Source organism: Salmo trutta, chromosome 32 (assembly GCF_901001165.1).
Source record: "Salmo trutta chromosome 32, fSalTru1.1, whole genome shotgun sequence".
Taxonomy (NCBI): Eukaryota; Metazoa; Chordata; class Actinopteri; order Salmoniformes; family Salmonidae; genus Salmo; species Salmo trutta.
Window position 1 is genome coordinate 225566 of NC_042988.1, and position 16748 is coordinate 242313.

General features: G+C 43.3%; 1 protein-coding gene across 1 annotated transcript in view; it reads left to right on the top strand.

Moving 5' to 3' along the window:
* Nucleotides 1-4085: 4085 nt before the first annotated feature.
* The window catches only part of LOC115170640 (phospholipid-transporting ATPase IA-like), a 176499-nt gene continuing 163836 nt past the window's right edge, over nt 4086-16748 (top strand). Inside the window, exons 1-6 of the mRNA XM_029726889.1 lie at nt 4086-4091; nt 6368-6441; nt 8039-8108; nt 8669-8796; nt 13376-13553; nt 14543-14620. Coding sequence (XP_029582749.1) covers nt 4086-4091; nt 6368-6441; nt 8039-8108; nt 8669-8796; nt 13376-13553; nt 14543-14620 — 534 coding nt within the window. The remainder of the gene's footprint in view (nt 4092-6367; nt 6442-8038; nt 8109-8668; nt 8797-13375; nt 13554-14542; nt 14621-16748) is intronic.

Consider the following 16748-nt stretch of genomic DNA (forward strand, 5'->3'; position numbering starts at 1 on the left):
GCGCCGATGTAAAATGCTGTTTTTATATATAAATATGAACTTTATCGAACAAAAAATGCATGTATTGTGTAACATGATGTCCTAGGAGTGTCATCTGATGAAGATTGTCAAAGGTTAGTGCTGCATTTAGCTGTGTTTTGGGTATTTGTGATGCATGCTAGTTGCTTTGAAAATGGCAGTGCGATTATTTTTGGCTGGGTACTCTCCTAACATAATCTAATGTTTTGCTTTTGCTGTAAAGCCTTTTTGAAATCGGACAACGTGGTTCAATTCAGGAGAGGTGCATCTATAAAATGGTGTAAAATAGTCATATGTTTGAGAAATTGAAGTTATAGCATTTATGAGGTATTTGTATTTCGCGCCACGCAATTCCACTGGCTGTTGACTAGGGTGGGACGCAAGCGTCCCAGGTTACCAGACAGGTTAAAGGAGAAGGTACGTTAATAGACTACCTCATCTTAACTTAACCTATCTGGCCTCTCTGGCTGTTGAATCCCACGGGATTCAACAGCCAGTTGAATCCCATGGCGCGTTATTCAAATACCTTTGAAATGCTTTTACTTCAATTTCTCAAACATATGACTATTTTACAGCATTTTAAAGACAAGACTCTCGTTAATCTAACCACACTGTCCGATTTCAAAAAGGCTTTACAACGAAAGCAAAACATTAGATTATGTCAGCAGAGTACCCAGCCAGAAATAATCAGACACCCATTTTTCAAGCTAGCATATAATGTCACATAAACCCAAACCACAGCTAAAGGCAGCACTAACCTTTGATCTTCATCAGATGACAATCTTAGGACATTATGTTATACAATACATGCATGTCTGTTCAATCAAGTTCATATTTGTATCAAAAAACAGCTTTTTACATTAGCAGGTGACTAGCATGTGACTAGCATTCCCACCGAACACTTCCGGTGAATTTACTAAATTACTCACGATAAACGTTCACAAAAAACATAACAATTATTTTAAGAATTATAGATACAGAACTCCTATATGCACTCGCTATGTCCGATTTAAAAAAAGCTTTTCGGTGAAAGCACATTTTGCAATATTCTAAGTAGATAGCCCGGCATCACAGGGCTAGCTATTTAGACACCCAGCAAGTTTAGCACTCACCAAAGTCAGATTTACCATAAGAAAAATGTTATTACCTTTGCTTTTCTTCGTCAGAATGCACTCCCAGGACTTCTACTTAAATAACAAATGTTGGTTTGGTCCCAAATAATCCATTGTTATATCCAAATAGCGGCGTTTTGTTCGTGCGTTCAAGACACTATCCGAAAGGGTAAATAAGGGTGACGAGCTCGACGCATTTCGTGACAAAAAATGTCTAAATATTCCATTACCGTACTTCGAAGCATGTCAACCGCTGTTTAAAATCAATTTTTATGCCATTTTTCTCGTAAAAAAGCGATAATATTCCGACCGGGAAATCGTTTTTTAATACAAAGAGAGTGAAAGTAAAAGCATGGGATCCCCTCATGCACGAGCCTCAGTCTGATGGCCCTCTGATAGAGCACTTGCCAAACACGCTAATGTGTTTCAGCCTGGGGATGGAATTACATCATTCAGCTTTTTCCCGCCTTCTGAGAGCCCATGGGAGCCATAGGAAGTGTCACGTAACAGCAGAGATCCCCTGTTTTGGATAGAGATGATCAAGGAGGGCAAGAAATGGTCAGACAGGCCACTTCCTGTAAGGAATCTTCTCAGGTTTTTGCCTGCCATATGAGTTCTGTTATACTCAGACACCATTCAAACAGTTTTAGAAACTTTAGGGTGTTTTCTATCCAAAGCCAATAATTATATGCATATTCTAGTTACTGGGCAGGAGTAGTAACCAGATTAAATCGGGTATGTTTTTTATCCGGCCGTGCAAATACTGCCCCCTATCCCCAACAGGTTAAAGGAGAGGTATGGTACCAGACTACCTTCTCTTAAATTAAAGGATAAGGTACGTTACGACTATCACCTCTTAACTTAAAGGGGAAGTTCAGTATTTTACAACTTAGTGTTAGATGGTTCCGAAATCTGACTGTAGTCTATGGGCTAGGAGAAACTGTAGCGTAATCCATAGTTCAAGTTACTTGTAAAATACAGGACTTCCCCTTTAACCAACCAATTATTATAGGAGAGATATTCATAGACAGCCACTGACAGTAACTTTTTAGTCAGTTTACGTCCCACAAGAACTGGAGCAAAGAACATGTTGATAAGGATACGTTCACACCAGTCTCTTCCAATGCAATCTCTCCATATTAAGTAGGAATCCCCCCTTCTACACACACACCTCCCGTTCGCCATCTTGCCCCCGGCCTTCATCAGCCTGGCCTGGCTACTAATTAAGAAGAGAAGAAAGGCTGCGCCCGTGGACATAACAGAGAGAGAGATTAGCTTTTAATCCAGCATTCATAAAGCACCCCATTTAATTACCATGTCAGAAACGGCGCCCGCAACAATCAGGTACAAAAATAAAAAAATAAGTGAACGAGGAACGCTATTAATAGCCTGCCCGTTAGATAGAAGGCACATGCGCGTGTTGCCATGCAACCTGTTTCTCCTTGCTTTAAAGGGGGAGGAGTGGGAGTGGGTGTGTGAGTGCGTGCGTGCGTGCGTGCAAATGGGCGTGTGTGAGAGGGAGGGTGTGATCTGTGTGAGGCAGGAGAAGACATTAAGAAAAATGTTTTTATCTGGTTCCACTCGGCGCATGAAGGGTATTAGTGGCTGGGCATTATCAATATTTTAACACAGCAGGTAAATATATTGTCTCCCTGAAATTGAGAATCTTGAATGTTTTTACATCTCCGACCATTTATATTGTAAAAGCTTCCTCCTTGATTTGAGCTTTGCTCTCTGTCTAAGCACTATCCCCCATACAAGTGTTTCAAAATTATATGAAACTAGATTGAGAATAAGGATTGCGCTGATGTAGTTCAACACTTAATGATAATACAGATCAAGGTAAATGCTGATCTAAATTCATTTGAAGTTGCCATGGCACATAAGAGAGTGCATTCGGAAAGATATTCAGACCCCTTGACTTTTTCCACATTTTGTTACGCTACAGCCTTATTCTAAAGTTGATTAAATAAAACAAATCCTCATCAATCTACCCACAATACCCCGTAATGACAGAGTAAACCGGTTTTCAGAAATTTTTGTCAATGTATGGAAAATAAGGAACAGAAATACCTTATTTACGTAAGTATTCAGACCCTTTTCTATGAGACTTGAAATTGAGCTCAGATGCATCCTGTTTCAATTGATCATCCTTGAGATTTTTCTTCAACTTGATTTGGAGGTCACCTGTGGTAAATTCAATTGATTGGACTTGATTAGAAAATTCCAACAGTTGCCAGTGCATATCAGAGCAAAAACCAAGCCATGAGGTCGAAGGAATTGGTCGTAGAGGTCCGAGACAGGATTGTGTCGAGGCACAGATATGGGGAATGTCTGCAGCATTGAAGGTCCCCAAGAACACAGTAGCCTCCATCAGTCTTAAATGAAAGAAGTTTGGAACCACCAAGACTCTTCCTAGAGCTGTCCGCCCGGCCAGACTGAGCAGTCAGGGGAAAAGGGCCTTGGTCAGGGAGGTGACCAAGAACCCAATGGTCATTCTGACAGAGCTCCAGAATTCAGCTGTAGAGAAGGGAAAACTTTCCAGAAGGACAACCATCTCTGCAGCACTCCACCAATCAGACCGTTGTGGCCAGACATAAGCCACTCCTCAGTAAAAGGAACATGACAGCCCGCTTAGAGTTTGCCAAAATGCATCTAAAGACTCTCAGACCATGAGAAACAAGATTCTCTGGTCTGATGAAACCAAGATTGAACTCTTTGACCTTGAGCCAAGCATCACATCTGGAGGAAAACTGGCACCATCCCAAAGGTGAAACATGGTGGAGGAAGCATCATGCTGTGGGATTTCTTTTCAGCGGCAGTTACTGGGAGTCTAGTCAGGATCGATGGAAAGATCAACGGAGCAAGGTACAGAGAGGTCTTTGATGAAAACCTGCTTCGGTGAACTCAGACAGGGGCAAGGTTCACCTTCCAACAGGACAACGACTATCAGGTATGAAGGTAAGACCCAGAATGCAGACGTCGTCGAATTAACAATGGTTTAATGATCCAACAGGGGCAGGCAATAGACAGGTCAAGGCAGGCAGGGATCAGTAAATCAGAGGTGAGGCAACGGTACCGGACGGCAGGCAGGCTCAGGGTAAGCAGAGGTCAATGATCCAGCGGTGGGGCAAAGGTACAAGTCGGCAGGCAGGGTCAGGGGCAGGCAGAGTGGTCAGGCAGGCGGGCTCAGAGTCAGAACAGGCAAGGGTCAAAACCAGGAGGGCAGGAAAAAGAGACTGGGAAAAGCAGGAGCTGAGGCAAGAACAGAGTACACAGGTATACATACACAGGGGATAATGGGGAAGATGAGCGACACCTGGAGGGGGGTGGAGACAATCACAAAGACAGGTGAAACGGATCAGGGTGTGACAACGACCCTAAGCACAGAGCAAAGACAATGCAGGAGTGGCTTTGGGACAACTCTCTGAATGTCCTTGAGTGGCCCAGCCAGAGCCTGGACATGAACCCGATAAAACAGCTCTGGAGAGACCTGAAAATGGCTGTGCAGCAATGCTCCCCGTCCAACCTGACAGAGTTTGAGAGGATCTGCAGAGAAGAATGGGAGAAACTCCCCAAATACAGGTGTGCCAAGCATGTAGTGTCATTCCCAAGAAAACTCTAGGCTGTAATCACTGCCGAAGGTGCTTAAACAAAGTACTGAGTAAAGGGTCTGAATAGTTATGTAAATGTGATATTTCAGTTTATATTAAAAAAAAGAAAATGGCAAAACATTTTAAAAACCTGTTTTTGCTTCGTCATTAGGGGGTATTTTGTGTATTTAATCTATTTTAGAATAAGGCTTAATGTGGAAAAATTCAAGGCGTCTGAATACGTTCCCGAATGCACTGTATTCAGAGTCAGTTTCTTTAGGGCACACCTTAACAAAACGAGTCTAGGCAGTCCCTTCCTGTTTCATGCCGCTGTCTTTCGTTTGGCGCTAATGAACACGACCAAGGTATTCTGCCCTGTTGACCAACGCTGGAAAGAAGAACCCTTAAAGAACAAGTGCCTTTAAATTGACTTTCTCACTGATGATCTTGATTCTTCCAACGTTTATCATTTCCATAATTTCAATACGATAGTTTACATCTCATTTTAGAGGTGAAAATGTACATTTCTTCACATACACTTCCATAAAATTTGTATTTCCATATCGAATTTCAAATGATTATTATTTCCATGACTTCCACAGGCAGTTTGTTTCTTGCAGGCAGTGGTGGGAGATGTATAATTTGAGTAGGTTGCTCAGAATATGTACCTGGGGTCTCTATCCTACTGTCATCCAAGTAGAAATCTGGGTTCACCTATCTGTTCCTGACAGACCCTGAGGACATCTCCTCTTCCTCTCTCTCTCTCTCCCTCCCTCCCTCTCTCTCAGCTCTCCCAAGGAAGTGATGGTTGATTCCAAATAAAAGCAGACATTTTAAGTGCCTCGATAAAAATGTAGGCTCACTATCAATGCACGTTAAGTGCCTGCTACATTTTCAATGATGTTCTTCGCGGCTTTGTAAATATCTAAGGCTGCTACTACTATTGAAGAAAGAGTTTCAAAGACTGAGAAACAGTATTGCATTGTGGGAATTATCCCTTCATTCTAACGGTGTATTTGTGGTTTTGGCGAGAACTAACCAAACATGTCTTTAAGTCCTCTTTTCCTTCACTTTTTCAAAATCTATTTGAACCAGGTCTTACTTTGGGCCCTGCATCGATTTACTGAATCTGTTTGATATGTCTTTTGTGACCTACTCTCCAAATGTTTAAATAAGCTGAAACAGTGCAACAGACCTACATACTGTACTGAATCCATATAGCCCACTGTTTTGCCTGTTGGCACAGCAGCAATTTTTTTGCACATTATCCAGATCTCATCTAAAATCTCATTAAATTCTTATTTAATTCACACCCTATGATTTATGTTGAGTAAATGGGGTTATTGTATTTGCATAGAACAGTATATAGTGTCTATAAATTACTTGATATAGTTATTAATAACCTTCTCCAAATGTTTTTAAAACCATATTAAACCAGACCCTCCGAACATGCAGCGCTTACGCTGTGTCCTTATTCTTCGTAAAATTAAACCATTGTTTCTCCTCCCTTTCTTGGTTTGGTGTCTATTTGTACTCTACCTCTCACCCTCCTCATCCACCTCCCCCTCTTTTCTCCCTGACATCCTTCCCCTGGCCGCCCCTGCTCTCTCTCGTCCCCTCCTGGTCCGTGCTGCTTGATATCAGGTGGGCGTCGGGGAGGTAGTTAAAGCGGCCAATGGGGATCACCTGCCAGCTGACCTCGTCATTCTGTCGTCCAGGTCAGGAACCGAACCTCATTGCTGAGCTGCATGGGAGTCTGATCGGAGAGCGGGTGGGAGCATTGGGATGGCAGGAGGGGGAGAGGGGCATAGCGTACGAGGCTAGCTATAAGTCAGGACTTTTTGTCTTGCACTGCCGATTTAAATTATAAGTATTAGATTTGACATTCTAAGGCAGGAAGGGAAATCTGGTTATGTTGGCAAAGCCACCCAGAATTGAGGTGAATAGGTCAGTGAACACATGGTTCCCATCTAGGCACAGTCAGATGCCTCAGTCATATTGACCATGTTAACAATAAATGTTTTTATGGCTTGAGAATATAAAGAGACAAGACTTAAAGAGATACTTTGTGATGAGGCCCTTTAACTACTTCCCCAGAGTCAGATTAACTCGTGGATACCATTTTTATGTCTCTGTGTCCAGTATGAAGGAAGTTAGAGGTAGTTTTGCCAGGAAACACTAACTAGCGTTAGCTCAATGACCGGAAGTCTAGCATGCTAGTTTGAGACAAGATCATAAGTTTAGGTGTGAACTGTAAATGGGTTTCCATGTTCCTAACTGTGCATGGCTCTATAAGTCCACCTTGAAACTACTGTTTGTTGTTTGACTTAACATGTTGCATGATGTGACCATAGAAATAGAACATGCATACATTTCCATGGCTGTGACATTCCAACATCATTTTTATGAATTATCTTGGCATAATCACATACGGTAGCATGATTACAACAATGTACCTACTATAATCAAGTAGATATTTTTAATATTTAATTGATACTAAATATTAATGAGAACTCCAGCAGGATTGATGCACTGGTACCATCTTGTCAACAGGATATTTGAAGCATAACTCTGACTGGTTTTAGAACACATCACTGCAGAGCAATTGTCTGTCGAGAGGAATCCAAAGCCCTTAGAGCAATCCAAAGCCCTTTTTGGCACTCGATAGCTCAAAGCAGCTGGTACTAAAACCTCATTGATTAAGGTTAGGGCTTGAGTGGGCCAAAACCCTTTTTGATTTTCTCCTTCCTCCTTCCTTCCTTTTGGATGGACCCCTGTCGTGCATCAATCACCCTATTAAAAGAGTGGCTAACCAGCGACCCGACTCACCTTAAAGCTCCGGCACGCTCTATAACTCTCAGTCCCCGTGCCAAGTGTCTGTCAGAGCTCCATTTGTTCTGTTGTGGTTGTAGTGCTTGCTCGGCATGCCTGCTCCCTCTCTCCCAAAAAACTGAATTGAAGGGCAGCTGCAAACAAAGATGTCAACATTGCTTGTGTCGAATTTTCAGGACTTGGGGCTGTCAGTTTGATTTGATGATTGTGTATTTTTTATGATAATTTGTTGCTACATTGTTGCATTCATAAAACAATACATTTTTGGCTGTATTCAAATCAACTTGGTATCAGAAAACTTTGCAGCATCCTTGTTTGCGCCTTGATTTCAATTGTTGAAAGAGTCCTCCCTACCCTGCATCAAAAATCATCAGTAAATGGATGAATGAGCCTGTTTGATTATTATGCAGAATTAACTTTTGTCTTAAAAGTTGTCTAGGTCCAATGTTCACCTTGATGCTTTTTACTTCCCCTTTAAACCAGTGAGCCCCAAGGTATGTGCTACATTGAGACGTCAAACTTGGATGGAGAAACGAACCTCAAAATCCGACAGGTGATTATTTCTGTCTCCATTTTCCTATACTCTATCTACTGGTGGAAAGGGGGATACCTAGTCAGTTGTACAACTGAATGCATTCAACTGAAATGTGTCTTCCGCATTTAACCCAACCCCTCTGAATCAGAGAGGTGCGGGGGGCTGCCATAATCGACATCCACGTCTTCAGCACCTGAATGACAAGAGTTTTACCTTGTCAGCTTGGGGGTTCGAGCCAGCAACCTTTTGGTTACTGGCCCAATGTTCTAACCACTAGGCTACCTGCCACCCCAACAATAGTACTATTGTTAACTGCTTTCATGGTCTCCTCGGAAATATGAAACTTGGAACAATTAAACTGAGAAACTCATACAGGGATGACTTTTGGTCAGCAGTTTCCCAATTGGGATGTTCTGACATATTTTCTGATATTTTAGAAAGCACATGAACCAATGTTAACTCAGTACATTCCAAAAGTTAAATGCAATTTCAATGTAGGCTATCTCCTTTATTTACTTAATTGAAATAGAATTGGAACCTGGAATCGATGTAACATGTATGTGTGTGCATGCACATAGGGACTGCAAATCACCTCAGAGATCAAGGACATTGACAACCTGATGCGTCTCTCCGGGCGCATGGAGTGCGAGAGCCCCAACCGCCATCTGTATGAGTTTGTGGGGAACATCCATCTGGACGGACACAGGTAGGACACAACACACTGCTCCACTTCTGGCGCTCTGTCTTTTTTCAACCAGCCAGCAGCTTTTCCATCTCATATGGCCATTAGGAGTTGGGCCAGCGCAGTAAATTGTGTGAGTTTGTGGATCATTTTACATTACTATGGAGTAAAGGGAAGATTAGACTGAAGATGGCGCCAAAAGACAGGGCAGCCACGCTTCTAGCCCCTAAGCAACTTTGCAGTATTCACTTTTTTATGTGTTATTTCTTACATTATTAGCCCAGAATTTTTTTTGCATTATTACATACAACCGGAAAGAACGTTTGGATATCAGAGGGACAATTGAACTGATTCCAGAGGCTGATCCAAAACACCGCCGGTGGAGAAGAGGTATTCGGAGTGGACTCCTAGTCTGAATCAGGAGGCGCGCACACCACCCACCGCTTCCGAGTATATTACTCGCTAATGTTCAGCCTCTGGATAAAAGCTGACGAGCTCAGGGTGAGGATTTTCTTCCAGAGAGACATCAGGGGTTGTAACATACTCTGTTTCACGGAAGCATGGCTCTCTTGGGATACACTGTCTGTGTCCGTACAGCCAGTTGGGTTCTCAGTTCATTGCGCTGACAGGAATAAAGATCTCTGGGAAGAAGAAGGGTGGGGGTGTATGTTTCATGATTAACTACTCATGGTGTGATTGTGATAACATAGTGAAACTATGAATACCTCACAATCAAATGCCTTCCATAGTACCTCCCAAGATAATTCTCTTCGGTTATAGTCACAGCCTTGTATATTCCCCCTCAAGCCGATACCACGACGACCCTGAAAGAACTCCACTGGACTTTATGCAAGCTAAAAGCACATATCCTGAGGCCGCATTTATTGTAGCTGGGGATTTTAACAAAGCTAATCTGAGGAAAACGCTACCGAAGTTCTACCAACACATTGACTGTAGTTCTCGCTCTGACAAAACATTGGACCACTGTTACTCAGCTTTTCAAAATGCCTACAACATTTACATTTACATTTAAGTCATTTAGCAGACGCTCTTATCCAGGGTCTGAACCCAGCCCTGTGCAACTGAGTCCTGGACTTCCTGATGGGTCACCCGCCAGGTGGTGAAGTTAGGAAACAGCACCTCCACTTTGCTGATCCTCAACACAGGGGCCCGACAGGGGTGCGTGCTCAGCCCCCTCTTGTACTCCCTGTTCACTCATGACTGCGTGGCCACGCATGCCTCCAACTCGATCATCAAGTTTTCAGACAACAACAGTAGTGGGCCTGCTTACCAACAATGTCGAGACAGCCTCCAGACAGGAGGTGAGGGCCCTGGGAGTGTGATGCCAGGAAAATAACCTCTCACCCAACGTCAACAAAACAAAGGAGCTGATTGTGGACTTCAGGGAACAGCAGAGGGAGCACCCCCCTATCCACATCTACAGGACCGCAGTGGAGAAGGTGGAAAGCTTCAAGTTCCTCGGCGTACACATCACTGAGAAACTGAAATGGTCTACCCACACAGACAGTGTGGTGAAGAAGGCGCAACATTGCCTCTTCAACCTCAGTAGGCTGAAGAAATTTGGCTTTGCAGCTAAAACCCTCACATACTTTTACAGATGCACAATTGAGAGCATCTTGTCGGGCTGTATCACTGCCTGGTACTGCAACTGCACCGCACGTAACCGCAGGGCTCTCCAGAGGGTGGTGCGGTCTGCCCAACGCATCACTGAGGGCCAACTACCTGCCCTCCAGGTCACCTACACCACCCGATGTCACAGGAAGGCCAAAAAGATCATCAAGGACAACAACCACCCGAGCCACTGCCTGTTCACCCTGCTATTATCAAGAAGGCGAGGTCAGTACAGGTGCATCAAAGCTGGAACCGAGAGACTGAAAAACAGCTTCTATCTCAAGGCCATCAAACTGTTAAATAGCCATCACTAGCACCTTAGAGGCTGCTGCCCTATATACATAGACTTGAAATCACTGGCCACTTTAATAATTGGCACACTAGTCAGTTAAATAATCTTTACACACTCATCGCGCTACTCATCTCATATGTATATACTGTATTCTATTCTACTCTATTTTATTCTATGCTGCTCCAACATTGCTTGTCCAAAAGTTTATATATTCTTAATTCCATTTGTGTGTATTGTTGTGAAATTGATAGACATTACTTGTTAGATATTACTGCACTGTTGGCGCTAGAAACACAAGCATTTCGCTACTCCCGCAATAACTGCTATACATGTGTATGTGACCAATAAAATGTGATTTGATTCGATTAGAAGCACCTGCTCAGTGTTAGTATCACTATAGCAGTAAGCCCAACGTTGTATTTGAGTTCCATAGTTTCTCAAGCTCCTCCACACTATGCCATGTTGCATACTCATGGAGACTTCTGTTTGTGATCAGAAATACAGTGTAGACATTGTTAATGTTGTAAATTACTATTGTAACTGGAAACGGCAGATTTTTTATGGAATATCTACATAGGCGTACAGAGGCCCATTATCAGCAACCATCACTCCTGTGTTCCAATGGCACGTTGTGTTAGCTAATCCAAGTTGACTAATTGACCATTAGAAAACCCTTTTGCAATTATGTTAGCACAGCTGAAAACTGTTGTTTTGATTAAAGAAGCAATACAACTGGCCTTCTTTAGACTAGTTGAGTATCTGGAGCATCAGCATTTGTGGGTTCGATTACTGGCTCAAAATGGCCAGAAACAAAGAATTTTCTACTGAAACTCATCAGTTTATTCTTGTTCTGAGAAATTAAGGCTATTCGATGCGAGAAATTTCCAAGAAACTGAAGATCTCATACTACTCCCTTCACAGAACAGCGCAAACTGGCCCTAACCAGAATTGAAAGAGTAGTGGGAGGCCCCGGTGCACAACTGAGCAAGAGGATAAGTACATTAGAGTGTCTTGTTTGAGAAATAGATGCCTCACAAGTCCTCAACTGGCAGCTTCATTAAATAGTACCCGCAAAACACCAGTCTCAACGTCAACAGTGAAGAGGCGACTCTGGGATGCTGGTCTTGTTATTTTAATGGACAAAAAATATGCTTTTCTTTCAAAAACAAGGACATTTCTAAGTGACCACAAACTTTTGAACGATAAGAATATAATTTATAGATACCCTTATCAAGAATATAATTTATAGATACCCTTATCAACCTAATTCAACTGACATACGCCATCAGAACCCCAAATATAAGGTTGTTTTACTCCAATGTTTGTAAACAAAGTAAATGTAAACAACATTGTATAGCCCCAACATTTGATATCATGAATGGTCAGTTCTTGTATCCATAGCTCTTTCCATGAGTTTGAGAGTGGTTACATTTCTCCAGCCCCATCCCTCAGCTGTTTACCAAATCAGTGGCGGCGTGTCCACTTTGTTATTGTTCGAACTGCAGATTTCCCCTTTTACAACCTTTATGTAGATGAGGTGTTGAAAATGACTTGCAATCATTTGTTTTGCATTCATGCCCCCTGCTACACATCACTGTCGGTTAAATCCCTGTCCACTAAAAAGCAGGTAGCTGGGGTCCCCCCCCCCCCCCCCCCGGATTGTGTCGTTTTCTGCTGACTTTTCCACTACTTTAAAAAGCTGACCCCTTAAAGTTAGCAGACGGTTGTGGCTGCTATTTGCGCTACTATGGTAGAAAGTTATTCTAGAGGAGATGGGCTGGTTTTCATTTTGGATACGCATGCTCTGAAGTGGAAGCAAATACTGACGCAAAATCACATAATACTGTTATTTTACTCAGATATTTCAGATATATTCAGACATAATCAGGTGATATGGTTGAATGGTGGATGGTGTCTTGGTTTGTTGAGATTTACTTGCTCATGGCTGCAACTTGATCTGATCCCAACCTTATTTACCCCTCTGAGAGTATACAAGTTCATGTGAAAAAAAGGAGACCTCACAAAATGCAGAGAAAATAGTTACTTGTAGGACAATCACACTGCACAATGTTGATATCAAAATCCACCCGCTCTTTTACACTCCTTGTTGGTTGGGATGGGAATGTGCTTTGGACTGAATCCATTTCCTTGCGTCTTGCAACATCCAACACGTTTGTCTTTCTCCCCACCTCTGGCAAGCTAACCCCATCTCTCTGTGTGCTGTCCTTCCAATAGCAGTAAACAAGTCATTTAAACAAACATTTAAACAAGTCATTTTTTTTTCAATTAATCAATTTTTACTATTTTGTGTATGTCCATTACATGAAATCCAAATTGAAAATAAATTTAAATTACAGGTTGTAATGCAACAAAAAAGAAAAAATGCCAGGGGGAGTGAATACTTTTGCAAGGCACTGTATATGATCTCCACTCTAGTCCCAGTTCTGTAGCGACAATTATGGAACCTTAATTAGAGTGAATATCAATTTCAGAGGTGAGAGGATAAGGTGGAGTGGAAGAGATGGTTATTAAATCTCACCTAATGAACATCGTTGATACAACATTGTACAACACGTACACTGGATTGTGAAAACGTTGAGCATAAGATGGGACTTGGCTTTGGGAACTATTTATTTTTCCCAATGTTTTTTTTTTTATGGGATTCAACGTTGACAAAAGTCTTGTCTATCGCTCCTCTATCCCCACCAAACTTGTTGCCCCCCTGACAGATGGCGGTGCGGCGAACTTTGGCCTCAACTTCCTCACCTTCATCATTCTCTTCAACAACCTGATCCCCATCAGTCTGCTGGTGACCCTTGAGGTCATCAAGTTCACCCAGGCCTTCTTCATCAACTGGGTGAGAGAAGACACAGGGGATTTGGATTTGGGACCTCGTGGTTATCACTGACTGGGGTTGGGGTCAATTCCATTTCAATTCAGTGAATTCAGTTTACTTCCTGAATTCACTGAATTTAAATGGATTTGACTCCAACCCTATTAATATTTATCATCGTATAGCTCTGAACCCAATTCCAATTCTCCTCGTTTATCCCCGAAGTGTACACTGGATTAGTCCCCCTCCAGCATTGGGTTGGTTAAGACTGAGTACTTCTATCCTACACCAATTTAATGCTTTGAAATCCTTGAGTTGGGAGTGATGGAGTTACACTTCTGGGAGAAGGGGATCATCGGAATTGGGTTCTGGTCTTTTTTAACATGCTGCCTTCTACGGCTGGTAGAAAACCCAGACTGTCTGCAACTCAAAAATAAAAGGTTACATTTTACTAAGATTTCCAACCTTTAGATTATCAAACTTAGTAAACAATTTAAGTAATACCGATTTGGGTCAAATCTTTCATGGCACACATACAGTGGTATCTGAAATTATTGACACCCTTGATAAAGATGAGCAATAATGACTTAAATAAGTAATTAAAATACTGAGCTATGTTCTATGCAAAAAAAAGAAATACAATTCTCTCAATAAGGTAAGGGTACAAATTATTGACACCCCTAAAGATTCTTATAAATAAAGTAGTCAGACGTTTAGTATTTTTTCCAATATTTCTAGCACGCAATGACTACATCAAGCTTGTGACTCTACAAACTTGTTGGCTACATTTGCAGTTTATTTAGGTTAATAATTATTATTTCCCAATTTTGTTGAGCATACAATATATCTCATTATTTGAAAAATGTATTTTATACAGTCATTATTGCTCATCTTTATCAAAGGTGTTAATCATTTCGGACCCGATTTGTATCTGTTGCTTGTCTCGTCACTTGATTTCAAAGTCTAAATGTTTGAAGTTGGTGTTGTGTCTCATAAGATTCTGATTATTTCAGGATACAGACATGCTATATGAGCCCACTAACACCCCAGCTGTGGCTCGCACTTCCAACCTGAATGAAGAACTAGGACAGGTAACACAGATTGTTCAATTTTTTTATGAATTACATTGAATTCATTAATGACATTATATCCACCTTTACCTGCACATGTTGTAGTAGTTGTACCAAATACACATGTTTCCAATGTTGACAAAACATGAATTCTAGTCACCTGTGAATTGGGGACATTTATAGTGCCTTCAGAAAGCATTCACACCTCTTGACTTTCCCAGATTTTGTTGTTACAGCCTGAATTTAAAATTGATTAAATTTAGATTTTGTGCCACTGGCCTACTGTAATGATGGGGTGGTGAGTTGGAAGCAGGTGCAGGTGAAACGTTTTAATAAAACAACAAAACCAAGAACATAACAATAACATAAGGCAGAACGCCGATACACTAGAACAATACCAACTGGTGAGTGAACCTAGGAGAGTGACATATAAAGGAGAGGAAATTAAGGTAATGGACGTGTGGCTCCAGCCACAGGACGACGAGGAGCGGATTGGTCTGGGCGGCGAAGGTGGAAATCACGGATGATGTTGGGGTCCAGAATGTCCTCCACCGGAACCCAACACCGCTCCTCTGGGCCATACCCCTCCCAGCCCACCAGATACTGGAGCCGACCCCCATGACGTCGGGAGTCCAGTAGGGATCTGACAGCGTACGCCGGGCTCCCCTCATTGTTCAGGGGGGAGGAGGTGTGTCGTGGGGAATAGCATCAGCTAGGGGACAAGGAACCATCGGCCTGAGAAGGGAGACATGAAAAGAGGGTGAGATACGGTAGTGACTGGGTAATTGTGACCTGTATGTCACCTCATTGACCCTCCAGAGAACCTTGAATGGCCCCACAAACCGGGGGCTCAGTTTCTTGCAGGGCAGGCGGAGTGGGAGGTTCCTGGTAGAGAGCCAGATGTGATCCCCAGGATGGAACACAGGGGTCTCACTGCGTGATGATGGACGGCACGCTGGAGTCTTACGTGTGCATTGTTCCACACTTCCTCCGCACGCCGGAACCACTCATCTTCTGCAGGAGTCGCAGTCTGGCCCGGGGTCCACAGGGCCAGGGCCGGCTGGAAAACCAAGACACACTGGAAGGGGGTCAACCCAGTGGAGGAGTGACGAAGAGAGTTCTGGGCGTACTCTGCCCAAGGAAGGAAACGTGCCCACTCACCCTTCCGGTCCTGACAGTGACTCCTCATCCTCTCCACCTGCCCGTTAGACTGAGCCAATACCCAGATATGAGGCTAACCATGACCTCTACCTTCTCCAAGAAGGCCGTCCATACTCGGGATGTGAATTTGGGGCCACGGTCCGAGATGATGTCCTCCGGAAGGCCATAATGTCGGAAGACCTGCTGGAAGAGTGCCTCAGCGAACTGGAGAGCAGTGGGAAGACCAGGAAGAGGGATTAAATGGCATGACTTGGAGAATCTATCCACTACCACCAGAATGGTGGTGAAACCATCAGAAGGGGGAAGATCAGTAACAAAGTCGATGGATAGATGGGACCAAGGTCGCTGAGGCACAGGAAGCGGCAGGAGCTTCCCTGCTGGAGCATTCCGGGTGGACTTGGTTTGAGCACACACGGAACAGGACTTGACATACCACGTAACATCCTGCATCAAGGTGGGCCACCAGTATTTCTCAGTGATGGAATGGATGCTGCAAGAAATACCTGGATGTCCAGCAACGACAGCTGTGTGTGCCCAGGTCAGCAGCCAATCCCTTATCCCTGTGGGAGCGTAGATGCACGCAGGAGGACAAATCTGGGGTGTGGGCTCCCTTTCAAGAGCCTGGTGGACGTCCAAATCTACGTCCCAAACCACTGGACCCACGACTCGGCAGGATGGGATTATGGGTGCCCTCTGGACAGGAGCCTCTCCTGAATCGTAAATATGGGACAGGGCATCGGCCTTGATGTTTTTAGAACCTGGGCGATAGGTCAGTGTGAAGTCGAACCTGGTGAAGAGGAGGGCCCACCTGGCTTGGCGCGGATTCAGTCTCCTTGCTGTCCGTATGTACTCAAGGTTCTGATGGTCGTGAGGATGACGAATGGGTCCTTGACACCCTCCAGCCAGTGTCTCCACTCCTCTAATGCCAACTTCACTGCCAAGAGCTCCCAATCGCCAACGTCGTATTTCCTCTCTGCGGGGGACAAAA